This window comes from Lissotriton vulgaris, chromosome 7 (assembly GCF_964263255.1).
Source record: "Lissotriton vulgaris chromosome 7, aLisVul1.2, whole genome shotgun sequence".
NCBI classification, from domain to species: Eukaryota; Metazoa; Chordata; class Amphibia; order Caudata; family Salamandridae; genus Lissotriton; species Lissotriton vulgaris.
In genome coordinates, this window is record NC_141695.1 from 461603594 (window position 1) to 461620617 (window position 17024).

General features: G+C 44.2%; 1 protein-coding gene across 1 annotated transcript; it reads left to right on the forward strand.

The window, feature by feature from the left end:
- Positions 1-6176: 6176 nt before the first annotated feature.
- On the forward strand, positions 6177-16769 carry ATF5 (activating transcription factor 5). The gene is made up of 3 exons (XM_086930502.1): positions 6177-6468; positions 11870-12166; positions 12794-16769. The coding sequence occupies exons 2-3, from the start codon at positions 11980-11982 to the stop codon at positions 13585-13587; spliced, it is 981 nt and encodes a 326-aa protein (XP_086786628.1). The 5' UTR covers positions 6177-6468; positions 11870-11979; the 3' UTR covers positions 13588-16769.
- The last annotated feature ends 255 nt before the right edge of the window (positions 16770-17024 follow it).

Below are 17024 nucleotides of genomic sequence, written 5' to 3' on the forward strand. Positions count from 1 at the left end.
AGGGGGTTCTTTTAAAATGTTTTAATTGTTAATTGAGTTTTTAAAATGTTTTATGGACAAGTGTCTAAATACACTTGTTTCCTACCTACCTACTCAATGCAATAACCAATTTCTCACTCTACACCTCTATCAATATATCCATTACCACCCCTCTCACAAGCAAACTTAGTACATGGAAGCAGATCTTGGCTGTTGCGGTGGCGTGCTCCTCGAGGTTAAGTTTCTAGTCAATTTTTACCCCTAGGTTCTTTACCACCGGTTTGGGGGAGGTAGCTTGGCCCAGGTCTCCCGTCCACCAGTTTGGAGACCATCTTGTTACTGCTTCTCTAAAACAGCATTATTTCTGTTTTCTCAGCATTCAGCTACAGGAAGTTATTGCTCATCCATTCAGTGATGGATCTCATTCCCTCTGAAAAGGTGTCCTGAACGTTGGAGCAGTTTTTGTCAAATGAGAGAAGCAGTTGTGTGTCATCGGCATAGGAAATTGGGACAAACCCTACGTTTCTTATTAAGTTAGCGAGTGGGGTGACATATGTATTGAACAGGGTTGGGCTCAAGCAAGAGCCCTGGAGAACCCCCTTGGTGACCTTGGTAGTTTGTGATCTGAAAGGGCCTAGGTTGACGGTTTGTGTTCTTTCAGCTAGGAAGTTTGTCATCCATTTTAAAGCTTTCCCCTCAATGACTGTCTCTGAGCCTTCCTAGCAAGATCTGGTGAGAAATTGTGTTGAATGCAGCAGACAGGTCAAGCAGAATGAGGAATACTGTCTTACCCCTGTCTGCTAGCATTCTGATGTTGTCTGTGACTGTCACTAGTGCTGATTCCGTATTGTGTCTGGGTCGGAATCCTGACTGTGAAGGATCGAGGCTATTCGAGGATTCAAGGAAACTGGTCAGGTGTTTATTTATGTGTTTCTCTAGTAATTTACTTTGTAGCAGCAGTAAAGAGATGGGTCGGTAGTTAGTGACGTCATTAGGGGGGAGTTTGGCATTTTTCCTGATGGGCCGGATCTGATGTTAAAAAAATATTTATTAAGCGCACTGTCACTGATTGGTTTCCTGGCGCTGAGATAGACGGAGACCGGAACCTGGGAACGTGAATGAGAAGGGATTAGTGATATGCTTGTCTGAAGAGCCATGTTTTCAAAGCTTTCCTGAATGACAAAAGATCCAAGCAGGACCTGATCTCGAAGGGGAAGGTGTTCCATAGACAAGATGCGAGAACTGCAAATCTGCAGCCACCAGAGCGTTTGCGTTTGAAGGCGGGTATCTGGAGGAGGGATAGGTGGGCACAGCGCAGATTGCGAGAGGGGATATGTCTGAGGATGAGATTATCAATTAATTTAGGACTTTTGCAGTGGAGAGATTTAAAAATCATGCAGCCAGTTTTAAAAGCACAGCGTTGGGCCACTGGGAGCCAATGAAGGTTCCTGAGCAGGGGAGATGATGAGTGCCATCTGGGTTGAGCAGTGATAAGTCTGGCCGCTTAATTCTGGACCATCTGGAGGCGCTTCAGTAGATATAAAGGTAGGCCTAGATATACGGAGTTTGCATAATCCAGGTGGGAAAGTACCGTGGTGATCACCACCTGGATAATGGCCTCTGGGGTAAAAAAACGTCGCACCTTCCTGATTTTTCTGAGCTGGAAAAAACACTTGGAGACCACTTGACCCATCTGAGCTGCATTCCATTCCTCCGGAAGTTTTCATTTTCAAGCACACACTCGTGCTTGTGGCGGCATGTACCTTGCAGGAGCGAGCAGCGGCGCGCATGCTAATTGGCTGTTGCTCGCTCCCGCAAGGCGAATGGTGCCACAAGCACGAGTGAGCTTGAAAACAGCTGCTGTTACAGTTTTTGCGTAAGTCATTCCCTCTTGCTCGGCTCTCTCTCCTAAGTGTCACATCACATTTATTCAATTATGTTTGCATGTCACTTTCCTACTACCAGCTGCAGGCCAATGCATCTTAACTTCCCGTTCGAAAAAATCTTTTCTTGTGGAGAAAGCCCTTGTTCTCTTGTACCCTTGTGATATCTGACGATGTTATTCCCCCCTCACTCACTCTGTCTTTCGCTCCCACTCTGTTTCTCGCTTTCTCTCTTTCTTTTTTTTATTCCCCCTCACTCACTCTGTCTTTTGCTCCCACTCTGTCTCTCGCTTTCTCTTTCTTTTTTTATTCCCCCCTCACTCACTCTGTCTTTTGCTTCCACTCTGTCTCTCGCTTTCTCTTTCTTTTCTTTATACCCCTCTCACTCACTCTGTCTTTCGCTCGCACTCTGCATCACGTCCACCACCACCACCACGTCCAACACCACCACCACCACCACGTCCACCACCAAGTCCACCACGACCACCACCACCACGCCCACCAGCATGTCCACCACCACGTCCACCACCACCACGTCCACCACCACCACGTCCACCATCACCATGTCCACCACCACCACGCCCACCACCACCACCTCCATCACCACCCCGTCCACCACCACCATATACACACCACATCCACCACCACTTCCACCACCACCACCATGTCCACCACCTCCACGTCCACGACCACCACGTCCACCGCCACCACGTCCACCACCACCATGTCCACCACCAGCAAGTCCACCACCACCAAATCCACCACCAAGTCCACCACCACGTCTACCACCACCAAGTCAGCCACTACCACCACCATGTCTACCACCACGTCCACCACCACCACTTCCACCACCACCACCACCTCCACCACCATGTCCACCACCACCACGTCCACCACCATGTCCACCACCACCACTACCACCACTACGGCCAGGCCATAACATCCACCACGTCCACCATTACCACCAGGTCCCCCACCACTACGTCCACCACCACCACCACCACATCAGCCACCACCACCACCACCACGACCACGTCCACCACCACATCAGCCACCACCACGTCCACTAACACATCCACCACCCCATCCACCACCACCTCCACCACCATGTCCACCACCACCACGTCCAACACCATGTCCACCATCACCACGTCCACCACCACCACATCCACCATCACCACAACAATCAATCAATCTGACTTTTTTTATGCTTGACTACTCACCCGTAAGGGTCTCAAGGCGGTGGAGGGGGGAGGGGGATAGCAGGCTCCAGTCCATCAAGGGGGGGGTCTGTCGAAGAGCCAGGTTTTGAGGTTTCTTGCGAAGATGGGGAGTGATGTTGTCGGTCTGAGGTGGAGCGGCAGGACGTTCCAGGCTCGGGCCGCGAGGAAGGAGCGGCCTCCCGATCTGGTCTTTCTGGTGCGGGGGACCACAGCCTTGGAGAGCTGGGCAGATCGTAGGGTCCTCTGGGGTGCGTGGAATTTGAGTCGTCTGTTCAGGTATGCTGGTCCGGTGTCGTGGAGGGCCTAGTGGACGTGGGTGAGCATCTTGAAGGTGACTCTAGCTTCGATGGGGAGCCAGTGGAGTGTGTGCAGGTGCTGGGAGATGTGGCAGTGTCTTGGCAGGTCGAGGACCATTCTTGCGGCGGCGTTCTGGATGTTCTGTAGCTTGCGGTGAGGTTTTTGTTTATTCCGGTATAGAGCGCGTTGCTGTAGTCGAGTCTGCTGGTGACCAGGGCAAGAGTGACGGTCTTTCTGTGTTCGAGGGGGATCCATTTGAAGGTCTTACGTAGGAGGCGGAGTGTGTGGAAGAAGAAGGACGAGACAGAATTGATCTGGCAGTCCATTTTGGGCTTGGCGTCCAGGATGATTCCCAGGTTGCGTGTGCGGTCCATGGGGGTGGGCGGGCTTCCGTTGGACATGGGGCCACCAGGTGTCATTCCATGCGTCTGGGTTAGGGCCCATGATGAGTACTTCTATTTTGTTGGTGTTTAGTTGTAGGCAGCTGTTTTTCATCCATTTGGCGACGGCTTCCATGCCTTCTCGAAAATTGTGTCTGGCGGTATTGGGTTCGTTGGATAGGAAGAGGATGAGTTGGGTGTCATCTGCGTATGACACACGTTGAGTCCGTAGGTTCTGACAATGGGGGCGAGCGGAGCCATGTAGACGTTGAAGAGTGTAGGGCTGAGGGAGGACTCCTAGGGGACTCCGCAGGTGGTAAGTGTAGGGTCGGAGAGAGGAAAGGGGGGAGTCTGACCCGCTGCGTTCTGCCAGAGAGGAAGGAGCAGATCCAGTTGAGGGCCTTGCCTCGGATCAAGGCATCGTGGAGTCTGCCTATCAGTGTGCGGTGAGAGACTGTGTTGAACGCCGTTGAGAGGTCGAGGAGGATGAGGGCTTCTGTTTCTCCTTTGTCCAGTAGGGTGGGGATGTCGTCTGTTGCAGCGAGGAGGGCGGTTTCCGTACTGTGGTTTTTTTTGGAAGCCGGATTGGGAGGAGTCGAGGATGTTGTGCTCTTCTATGAATTTGGCGAGTTGGCTGTTGATGGCTTTCTTAATGACTTTCGCTGGAAACGGGAGCACTGAGATGCGTCTGTCAGTGGGGTCCGCCGAGGGTTTCTTCAGGAGGGGGTTGACCTCGGCGTGTTTCCAGTCGTCGGGGAACGTGGCGGTTGCCAGCGAGTGGTTGATGGTGTGGCAGAGCATGGGTGCGATGATGTCGGCGGCTCTGTTGAAAATGTGGTGGGGGCAAGGGTCCGTGGGGGCCCTGGAGTGGATTGACTTCATCGTCTTCAGTGTGTCTTTGGTGGGGAGGGCTGTCCAGTTGTCGATCGCTGGCTTCGGGGTGTCGGGGGTGGTTGGTGAGGGTTCAGCGTCCACCACCACCACGTCCACTACCACCACCCATGACGGGTAAAGTGTCACTGGAGGGAAGGGGTAATAGGAGTGTCAACCCCGGCTGTACATGGGACATTTAAGGATGCATTGGGTGCGGGATAGGGGCTAAAAGTATTACACCAGACCCAAGATACCTTTTGAAGAGGCGCAATGTCACAAGGGCTCCTGTATAAGCACACGCAGCATCTCTACCTCAAAGTGGCATACCTGCCTGAGCCATTCACTCAAAACAAGCATTGGCATAGCCAATAGGTCTCGCCTTTGGGACTTTATAAGTGTTTAGCCATGCAACACTTGATGTTGTTGCGCCAAGGATATTGTGCTGGATAACTAAACACTTATAAGGTCCCAAATGCGAGACCTATTGGCTATGCCAATGCTTGTTAATTTTGAGAGTGGAGAGAACTGGCACTTCTCAAGAGAAATGCTATACTTTTAATTGGAGAGTACTGACACTTCTCAGAAACACGCAGGTACTCTGGTACCTGCACTTCTATTTTTCCATTTCAAGCACTGGTCCTTGTGTAATGTAACTGGTGATCACTTAAAGCGCCCGAAAACTTTCCCTCCATATAAAACTCGGGAAAAAAATGGCTGCAGCCTGCTCCACCCCTAATTAGAGCCGAGTCACAAGCACACCTGCTGGACATGCCACTCATTCACAAGTCCCCCAATGAACAACGATCGGCTCATGGCATCGCTACCAACCGCAGTGAGCGGAACAACTCAACTCGCTCCTCCTTCCACCCACTTTCTCCTTGCAGACGGCTGATGTAACCTAGCTGCAATCGACATGGAACGTACCAAGAACACAAGGGTCCATCAGAAGTGACTGTATCAAAAAAGAAAATAATGTATCCTTATAACAGCCGACTAAACGCCACGGGGACATATTCCTCATGTCAAACTGTATTAAAAGTAAAAGATATGGTCTTCCTCACCACGGACAATATCCGAAAGATACATAAACCACCCAGACTGGCTCCTACCAGAAGAAAGTACAAGTACTTTCCCATCACAGCGGACTGTACCAAAAAGACACAAACGTCACATTTTTAAAGCGGAAAGGATAGGCAAAGGAAAATAGTCCCCTCTTACGCACATTACGATAACAATTGTGGACCCTTGCCCCACTGTAATATCAAAGAATTAAGCAGTACAGTTTATAGTAGGCATTGTGCTGAGGAATGGGGAGGGGCATAAGGATTACAAATCTGAATGATAAATATACCCCACCCACCTCATAATTATAGCAGTAAGTTTTAGAGCGCACTAAGTAGACATACAAGAAAAAAACAAGACATTTCCAAAAGGAAATATATTCAGCCTTATTTACGATGTTGTATAAATGCAACGCCGAAGACTAAAATACTTAGTAAAAGTGGCGGAAGAACACTTCAGCACGGGCGGGTGACTATCCACCGAGCAGCTGATGTCATCCTGGGCGCGGCCTTCCACCTACAGTAACAGTGGCAACGCGACCAGTGTATTTGGTGGCGGAGTGATCCTCGCGCTGACGTCAGCCTGCGGTGAGGTACACATCCCAGACCCGGGGAGGGATTAGTCATACAGTCATCTGATACAAGACTAGAGAACATCAGCAGGAGACCCACCGAGCACCGGCCACCGCGTACCATGGCTTTCTAGACCTGCACCGAGTCCGACAAGTGTGTGCTACACTTGTGCTGCCCTCCTACTGCCTGCCACCATGGAGTGAGTAGCTGATCTTTTTCTGTTAATGTTTGTTTATAACGTGTATGGGAATTCTGACACTGGACGCATTTTCAGAATTGTAGTTTTACAAATCATTGTTTTCAGCGGAATTAAAGCAATTTGAAGCCTTTTAGGTAAACAAGGCCGCTGTTGTCAAACTCCGTAGAGGCAGGGCAAAGGCCGCCATTATTCCCTTGGGCGGAACACGGTGGTGCCTTATTTAATGTACAAACAGTAGCATGTCCATCCCACTCAGTCTCCATCGGGTCCCGTTAAAGACTTTGTAGCCAGCCAGCATTAATGTATCTCCGCGAAATTGTTTGCACCCCATCCAACCCCTGTCCCCTTCCAATCTTCTTCACATATGCTGCCATCACACCGCAACGATCCACCCCACAAACGCCAGGGCGCTGTCCCGGTCACCCCGTGTAGGGCACACCCTGCGAAGAGGCCCTAAAACCCTGCCAACATTGATTGTAATGGGCCTTCTTTATCCATGGAGATCAGTTTGGAGACAGTAAGTAGGCTCAGTTGGGTCTGATGGTTGTATCAAACGTGTTCAGGATAAGCACACGAGATACATTGAGTATACGACCTGCCTTTCTAAGACATTTAGAAGACGCTCCCTGCTCCTTGGTAGATTTAAGTATGTGATTCACTGTGTCAGTTTTTATGAGTTCACTTTTTTCTCATGTAATGCACCGATTGCTACCTCATGTATTTTGGTTGCTCACTAGTGTCACTTTTGATCCATGTAACTTATTGTTTGCATTTGTATTTTGTTCCTGTATATAATTATTGGTCCATATGTGAAGCGCTCTGACACCTTCGGGTAAAGTCCGCGCTATATAAAATTGCATAAATAAATAAATAAATGTTTACGGTATGCAGCGTAGTCTTACGAATTTTTTTTTTCCCAGCAAGAATCTCTGGTGAATTACCGTACCCTTAAAGTAAACATTGTAGTTCGTCGGTAGGAAAAATTCCCTGTGACTTTGAAGGAGGCAGAGTAACTTCGAAAGGGGCAGGTTTAGAACATGTCATCCTTGTACGCTGTGGACGTGCACTAAATAACCCCATGGTCCCGTGAGGCAAACTTTTCATTATGCCCTGTACTTGTACATTTCTAGTTCCTTAGGCAGTGACGCCATTAGTTGACAACAAAGCCACATACAACCAACATCGTAGTGTAAATGGTTATCGTTTCAAAATCTGGGTGTAGACAACATGCGTCTCGCTATAGCTCCATTCCCTCTGTCCATGTGGCCTACGTTGCTCATTCAATTAGCCGGTACACGCAGTTCCGGACAACTAATCGGCTCTTTCAACCGCTTCCTAACGTGGCCCATCTCCACCGTTTTAAAATGCTCAATTGATGGTTAAAAACGTTTACCCATCTATCTAATCTTAAGTCCTTCATCAACAATCGCCAACAAAAAATCTGACATTTGGTTGGGTTATTAAACCTTTTCTAATCCATCTCATATACTTTTAGGCCTTTAGTTAGTTTCTTTTGTAACAGTACATTTTGGGCAAACTGGTACTTTTTATTCTTTACGGCGGAGGGGAAAGGGTAGATCTCTTGCTCAACAGCAGGTGCAGACAAGTCCCAGGAGATGTTCGGTTGTTATTCTCCTTCGTTGTCGCCCTTGAATGCTGCCCGTACTGTTGCTACACAAAACAACTACCATGAAACGAAGGGGAGCGGTGTGGCCTACAAAGGGGGAGGGGCAATGCAGAGCGACCTGTACTGGAGTACAGTGAAGTATAGTGGGGGCGTGCAGGCTTGAACCGAACGTGTCTCCCGCCCCCGAACCCCCCCCTCAATCAAAAAGAAAGTCTTTGGAGTGCAGTTTTGGACATCCAGTTGCCTAGCATACTTTCTTGGGGAGAGGATGTAGCCTTGACCTCCAAGTGGCTGAACCGGGTTTGTCTCGGCAACGACGCTCAACGTCCTGTGATTCTGGGCAAATCACTTAATCAACCCATGCCTAGCAAAAAAAATGAGTGTCCATCTCCAACGAAACTGGTTCTCATGTAAAGCGCTCTGATACCCGATAGCACGGGTCTAGTTCGCGCTATATAAAACTCTTTAAATATATTTTTTTAAAGTGGGATCTTGTCACAGGGGAAGCATTATTTGATCCCTGTCTCGTAGCACATTAAAGGGGTGGTCAGTCGGTCAACCTGGATTTGTAAGACTGCTTCTTGGGTGTGTTAGATTTTGTTTGGGCAGTGTGAGGCGCCCATTTCATGGTATCTAGTGGGTGCAGAATGGGGTATCATATAATTAGTTGCATTAGCACACTCAGGCAGCCCGCAAACTTTTAACACTTACCACCAAAGAACACCTGGTCAGACTCTGGATTCCCCATGTCATCTTTAAGATATTGAAGTAAATTATTAAAACTGGTATAACTCGTGAATTTTAATGAGGGGGTATGGAAATATGTAGAGACATACTGCTTGATTTATTTATGTGCTCAGGGATTCATGGCATTTATTTTTATGGCAATCTGCTTTCATGATGCTTCTAACCTTTTTTTGTAGGCCAGGTACTCAAGTCTTTATTTATTTATGCACCCCAAATCACATCTTTATCGGGAAAAAATGTAAGCCACTTAGCTGGTCCCTCTGGAAAATCTATAGGGTTGACTTACGAAGGAGAAATCCAGAGTTTAAGATTTCTAATGTAAAAAAAAACCCTAACTTACTCTTGGTCTTATTTATTTATTCTTTGGAAATGAGTGCATCATTGTTGAACTTTCTCAAACGTTAGTAAACAAAATATGCATCTTTAAAAATGTTTTTATAATTGCGCCACCCGAAAGCCGTATAACAGTCATTCTTTAAAAAATACCCAGGAGAAAGCAATACAAATATCAAGTTCATGAAACTTGTGGATTTTGCAACAGAAACGTTACAGGGAGTGCCGCCACCAGGGACTACAGTCAAGCCAGATACATAAGCCACATCAATTTAGGTCATGCTAATCAAATCCAAAGATGTATCGGCACTCGCGAGCAGTTATGCATATGATCCAGAAACAGCACTTTCCACACGCTTATATTCCGTGGACGCATAAAGTCATTCAGCGCCCAACAAAGGCACGCGAGCCTATAAAACATGACGCTTGACAAAAAAAAAAACAAGTGTGTATTTTACGAGCGTGTAAGTAAATTATGCATAAATGCAATTAATATGCTCCCTATACATACACGTTCTGTGCATGCATAAGGAACGCATCTAAACAACTGAAATTGCTTTGTCAGGTACAAATGAAGCTCCGCAGTGGAGGTAGTTTGTCATGATTATGCTCTTACAATATTCACACTATTAAAGGTGGAGCATAAGATAATAGTTATTGGGGACTGCCTGGTCCACACGCACTTTATGGAAACTAACAAAAGTTATGCAAATCATCCGGTCACCTTAGCCAGTTCTAAGTGTAAAGTACATATTGATGGATTAAATGCCGGTAAGCGTGAGAAGGAATTGCAATCAGCCCCATCCTCACAGGGTGGGTGGCGGAAGAGAAGGTATGTCGTGGAAACATTTTGGGAGAAAAATGTTTGGTTTGTTTTTGATTTTACTGCCACTAGTGTGAGTTTGGCGCGGTGTAAGTAACATCACTTTTCACCTACGTTAGCATTTGTTTTGTGTGAATACCAATCTAAGGCATTGTAAAGTTATTTATCGTTGCCTTGTTGAATGGCTTGTAGGACAATCTTAAAAACGGACGTAGGTGTAAGATACGATTATTGCAAGATATGCTACTTATAACAGGCTCTACATTTGGTGCAAAGGTGCAACATAAAATACAAAAAAAGTGTATAAACCTGTATATTTTTATTTGAGTGAGTTGTTTTTATCCCATGTATGAAGGTAGCTTGATTTTATTCTTGTGAAAATAACACTAGTTTTGTTCTAAAGAGCACAGTACAATGGAGTGTGTATATGCTTTACAAGAACTGTATCGCAAGCTTTAGTTATTTTATGGATCTTTTATGGGGGGAGGAAGTTATTTTGAAATGGCTCTGCTTTTAAGGGTGCAATGGATTTTTCTAAATTTATTTTCAGGGCATTAAATCTGTCAGTACCAATGGAATTATAGCCTGTTTGAAGAGTAATACAGAAATGTACTCACAGCTGAGCAAAGGGCACTTGTGTTAATTGGTATAATGAGAATCTGAAAGGGGTGAATTAGAATTTAGAGCAAATGGAAGCTTTGAAGGCACAGTTTGTTTAGGCTTCACCAGTTAAGATGGAAGTTTCTTTGGGCAAATTATGTTTCCATCTATTCAGGATGGAATTATGTTAAGATGGTGAGCCTTTTATTAACTCCCAGTATTTCGAGCTTTGACTTTATTGCCCATATACTAGAAGTATGGATTCTTTCCTGTTTAGGTTTAACAAACCTATGCATTATAATACTTCTTGGTGAAAAGTCCTAAATGGAACAGGTACATTTCAGTAAACTGAGGTAGAAAGTAAAGCACAACAAAACCATGGCAGCTATGCTATCCAAGCAATACATAACATTGGCAGTATAGGGGTGTGTGTGTGCGTGTATGTATATGTGTATATATATATAAATATATAAATATATATATGTGTGTGTATATGTATATATATATATTCTGCATAAGATAAAATTACTCCAGCATGTCAGTAGAGTTTAAGGAAATGGCTACATTGGTTCTGAACCTAGAACTGAATGGATGGAGGCAGCGGGGGTATACCATGTTACTTTCCACTTGTAGTCTTTGTTGAGGAATATTGTTTTTGGGATCGCTTGTTTGTATCCAATGCTTGAACTCTTCAGTGTGTGGGGAAATTACAATTAGGATGCTAAGGTATACTGCACCACCCAAAGAGGCTGTTTAATAAAGCTTTGTCACTAAGGGGTTAGCTGTGATTTTGCTCTGTGTCCCACTTCTTTGTGACTGGATCCCAGCTGTCGTAGGGCGGGCTTTCAACACCCCGCTTAGCTTTAATTTGGACACATAAATCCTCTGGTTGTGTGTGTGGGGTGAGGGGGGACTGATCAGATAAATGTTATGATTTTAAGGGAAGCCCTCTGCAAATAATTACGAGGTTATACTGCTGTTCATAAAAATGATCCATAGGAAGAAAAAAAGAGCTATTATATCAGTGTGAAGGATATGGCAAAGAGAGGGCATTTTTACCTGGTTACTAAAAATGATCGTTCACTGGTTAGTATAGTGTTTGAAAAACTGCATCCAGAGAACATGTGGGGGTTAGTGCATTTTTGTAAGAAAAGGTAAAAAAAAAATAGGCATGTAGGTGGAGCCAAGTATGTTGTTCATAGTTTTGGTAAACTTTCTACTGCTGACTAAACTTGCTTATTAAAAATTTTCATCTTCTGCCATTGTTACAGGTCTTTCAGTTCATTCTTTGCACCTGCCGCAGCCACCTACAGCAGGAATTGCGTCTCCAAGTTGCAGTCTGGTATTCCTAATTCTCCGTTTGGCGCAGATCTGAATCACAATGGCCACAATGTCTCACCTCATGGCCCTAAACTTCGACCTGGACATGTCTATGTTGCCAGTTAGCGCTCTCCCCTGGCGGGCGGAGCTTATGAAGTTTCCTGCACACGGAATCCACTGTGAACATATGGCAGTACCTATGGAGGAAGTGGGGCACGCCCATAGGGCGGAGCCCGGTGGCCTGGCAGGTAAACCAATGGTTGTTTTTTGAGGTGCGTGTGTCATAGTCTTGTGTCTGAGGTTAGGACTTTTTTTATTTCATTTTTTTACTTATTCAACAGTTCATTTTCAATGTAAAACAGTATATGTACCAGGGTCAAGAAACTGACTCATGAGGCGAATAGCACCTTTACTCATCTAATGGTTTGTGCAGCTCTTTCCAGGTGACTTTTTGATTTGCAGCCGAATTAGTAGAGGTACAGAGGCCCTAACTTCTCTGTTCATGTAATGAAGTACATACAGCTCAACTCCACATTCATTTTTGTTCAGTACTGAGAACTGTGGTCCTTCGGTGTGGTCATGGGTAGCACAATGAGTTTAAATTGTAACCATGTCTTGCGTATCTTAGCTGCACATGTAGCATTTAGAGAGAAAAAAGTTGTAGCAGAGTTGTACATGTCACATAATTTAGCCTCAGTGACCAACTGCATTTAGGAGCTTCACTAGTTTCGACTCAAATTCATAAGCAAAAAAAGGGTCTGCCAAAAGTAGAACCAGTTAGTTGTAAGCCACAGCCAGGCAGAGTTCTGGGACTATCACAAACTAAGGGTATAGGAATTCTGATCCAACCTCTGTTTTTCCCTTCAAATTTACAGGTGATGGATTCACAGACTGGATGACAGAGAGAGTGGATTTTTCTGCTTTCCTGCCAATGACAATGGACCCGTCCCTGCCGACTCCCCAGGCTCCAGACCTGGAGACCATGACAACGCTCCTGAAGAAGGAACTTGAGCAGATGGAGGACTACTTCCTGGAGGAGTCTCTATCTCCAGGTCTGCCTGTGGTGCCAGATCAAGTAGCACCCAGTACCCCGCCCTCTGGGGAGATCCACTTCCAGTTCCCTAATCATGAACCAGAGGGAAGACATGGAGAGTTCCAGGCCTTAATGGCGGTGGTGGAGGCAACCGCTTCAGCGACTGCCGGTACCACAGCCCCACTGGAGACTTTAGACTCCGGCTGCCTGGATCTTCTCAACTTGTACTGCAATGTTCCTGGTGAATTTCACAGAGAAGACCTGCAGGACTTCAGTGACCTTAGCAACCATTGTGACACCGACCCGCCAGCACAAACCAAGAGGGCGAGCCGCTGGCCGACGCCCTATGACTGCCCTATCAGTTCAGACACTTGTAGCATCGCCAGCTCCACCTCTTCCCCACAGAAAGGGGACCGCAAGCAGAAAAAAAGAGACCAAAACAAGACAGCAGCTTTGAGATACCGCCAACGGAAACGGGCCGAATATGATGCCCTAGATGAAGAGTGCCAGTGTCTGGAGGTTCGCAATCGTGAGCTGAAAGAGAAGTCTGATTCTATCGAGCGAGAGATTCAATATGTGAAGGACCTCTTGATTGAGGTGTACAAGGCAAGAAGTCAGAGACTTCGTAATAACTAACTTTGGGAAAGATTCTGAATGCATGTATACTTTGAAGATGGGGGAGGCAGGAAATAGGGTGGCAGAAATCCTGGCAGGTGCCACAATGTAAGTGTTGTCTCTTTTTATTTGGAAGAAACTTCGAACTCTCTCCTGGATTTCTTCCACCCTCTATGATGCAGAGACAGGAGGTGTAAAATGGACAATTTCGGAACACCACCATCCTCTTGCACCCTAAAATGACAAGTATTTTAGTGATGAGAGCAAGTTCTATTTATTTTTCCCATTGGTTTCCCCCATCAATTTATTTTGTATTCTGGACATAACATTTTTTTTGCTGTGCACGTAAAAAAACATTTTTTACTTCATATCTATTGGAGTTATTTGAAAAGGCATCAGTGTCCCATCTAGTTTTTGAATGAGATGTACATGGAACTTCTGTGTGGACATGAACTTGTAAGTGAAGATAATCGATAAGCTTAAAGTTGCAGATCATATAATAAGTCTTGGTGAATTACAGGCACTAGTTCTCGCTAGAGATGACGCACTAAACATTCGTTCTCGCTAGAGATGACGCACCAATCACACAGTTACAGTTTGCCCAAGTATTTTTTGAATCGCCAATGGGCAGATCATCATATACTTATTTTGTTGAAGCTGAAGGCTAATTACACGGTGACAGTCCACCCATTATTTCAGTTTACCAGTAAAATTAAGTAACCTGCTCTTTCTAGTCCCATTTTTGTTCATTCTTCAGTGCATAGTTCATATTTATTCTTGTTTAAGCAAGAGCATTCAATCAGTACACCAATTTCAAATTCGGTAATTTAGCAAAATCAATGAGCTTAAATTAATGACCCCTCAAACAATCTAATAGTGCAGGAAGTTTTACATTCTTGGCATTGCATTCAAAGTTCTGATCTTCCATGCTAAATTGCAGCATGCAGGAATCCGATTTGTTGTGTCCCAGGGTGTATTGCTGCATACTCCCTTCTGAGCTACTTTGGTCAAACTAAACTTGATGCTGAAGCTTTCAGATTACAACGGTTGTCAATGATGTGCATAAAGCGTATAGCAGAGCTCGGAGCATGAGCATTTGCTAGCTGAACCTTGTCTATTGAGTAGCTCACAGCACTTCCAGTTTAACACTGCTTCTCAAGTATGCTATTTTGACACCAACAGTAATACATTGTTTCCTGTTGTCCAGCAGTAGTGGGAACATGCTTTACTGCTACTTTATGGATGGTGTAATTGTTTTCCTTTAGACTATTTCACCTGGCAGAGCTGCTAAACAGCGACTCCCTTGCTTTCTTGAAGGAAACTGCTTACTCGAGAGCAGCTTCAAATTTCTGATGCCTTCCTTAGTACCATAGTAGTCTCAAAATCAGTGACACACTTGTCATAATATGGGCTGAAATGCTCTCCGCATTATTGACCTGTGCCCCACCACTCTACTCCGTGCAGTTTCCTGTCACACAAGGGCCTTCAAACCCTGTTAGGTATACAGTGATAACATAGTGATGTGGGAGGAAGAATTCCCATGGAACTCGAGCAAAACAAGCACTGCAAAGTTTTTTAAGCGGGTAATCTAAAATGATATCTCAATGCTGAATTATTTTTTTGTATCTAGATTGGTGAATGTGGCACATAAAAATGCCTTGATGGAGGGGGGGCGGAGCTTGCGTTTAATGCATCACTCATTTAAAGGGACAGATGCGAAATACATTTTTGTACTTGTTTCTACAACGTATCCTACTTTATTTTACTGCACCTTTTAGTGGTAGATAAAGAAAAAAAAAATTAAATGTATGAAGTCCATTAAAATATGTAGCTATATATTTTTTTTCATATGCACCAAAAGTCTTCAGACTTTTTAAACCTCAACATAAGCACTAACAGAATGTTTGAAAATATTTTTTTGTTAAATTTTATTTGAATTTTAAATACAGATACAACACATTGAAATGTCTTGTGGGAGGGGGCGGCTTGTGATTAATGCCTGACTCAGTCGTATAGATGTAGATTAGGATGTTGTGTTTTGAATTTTTTTACTTGTTTTTATTGCATGCATTGTAAGTTCTTTTCTCAGTGCACCTTTTAGTGGTAGATATTTTTTTCAACTATGTATACAGTATGCAGTTTATTAAAATATATATCTATTTTCTTGACGTGTACCAAAAGTCTTTAGACTTTTCAAACCTCAACATAAGCACTATTAGAATGTTTAGAAAAAAAGTTTAATTTTTTTTAAAGAATTTTATTTTAATTATAAATACAGATATGTCACATTTAAATGTCTTTGGGAGGGGAAGTGGGGGGGAGCGGCTTGTGATTAATGCCTAACTCATTCAGTTGGATAGATGCAACATAGGGTGTTGTGCGTTGAGTTTTGTACTAGTTTCTACTAAATGCAATCTAAGTTCTTTTCTTAGTGCACCTTTAGTGGTAGATTTGTTCCCCCCCCAACGATATGTATAAAGTATGTAGCTTCCAATATGTGTCTATATATCTTTTTTTTTGTGCACCAAAAGTCGTCAGACTTTTTAAACCTCAACATAAGCACTTAAAATGTTTGACACTTTTTGTCTTTAGAAAATGTTATTTGAATTGTAAATACCGATATGGCACATTGAAATGTCTTGGGGGAGGGGAAAGCTTCATTTTAATGCCTGACTGATTCAATCGGATAGATGCAACATATTATGTTGTCCGTTGAATTTTGTACTTGTTTCTACTACATGCATATTAAGTTCTTTTCTTAATGCACCTTGAAGTGGTAGACTTTTTTTTCCATCTATATATACACAGTATGTAGTTAATTCAAATATGTATGTATATTTTTTTTTCTCGTGCACCAAAATTGGTCTTCAGACTTTTAAAACCGGAACACAAGCGCTACTAGAATGTTTGAGAAAAACGTTATATTTTTGTGAAAATTGTCCTTTAACTGTTGGGCCCGACTGGTGAATTAACCAGTCAGATGTTGCTATGAGTTTGAGGGAAACTTAGACAAGAGGAAATTAGAACGAAGCATGCAATTTGTGAACAATTATGTAGGTTTCTGGATCTGCTTGACATGCGTGCACATTGAGTCGGTGTACTATTTTTGTAGGATACAGAGTAGGTGGTTTTACTGGAGATGGAGTTTTTATAGTGTAATGTTGCGGAAGTACAATAAAAGTTTTCTTTGAGATGTATGTCCATTTATGCATTGAGCGTACTGTCATTTTGGGCTGGGGGAATTTTTTTTAATGCTAGAATTAAAAAGCTGCATAAGAGATAGAAGGTCATTTGTGAAAATGAAACACGCACTATTGAAAGCCTATCTAGTAAGTGATTCTTTCTTGCCAAGCCAGACTACTTTTCATTATGTTATATATTTTATGAATCATTTTTTATATTTCAATACAAAAAAGTTTGAACTGTTTTACAACTGTGTGACAAACGTGACTATGATC

Bases quoted from the DNA above. Each gene is read 5' to 3' on its own strand.
- ATF5 (XM_086930502.1), top strand. From the start codon at position 11,980: ATGGCCACAATGTCTCACCTCATGGCCCTAAACTTCGACCTGGACATG. The intron at 12,167-12,793 runs GTAAACCAATGG...TCAAATTTACAG, and splicing joins GGAGCCCGGTGGCCTGGCAG to GTGATGGATTCACAGACTGG.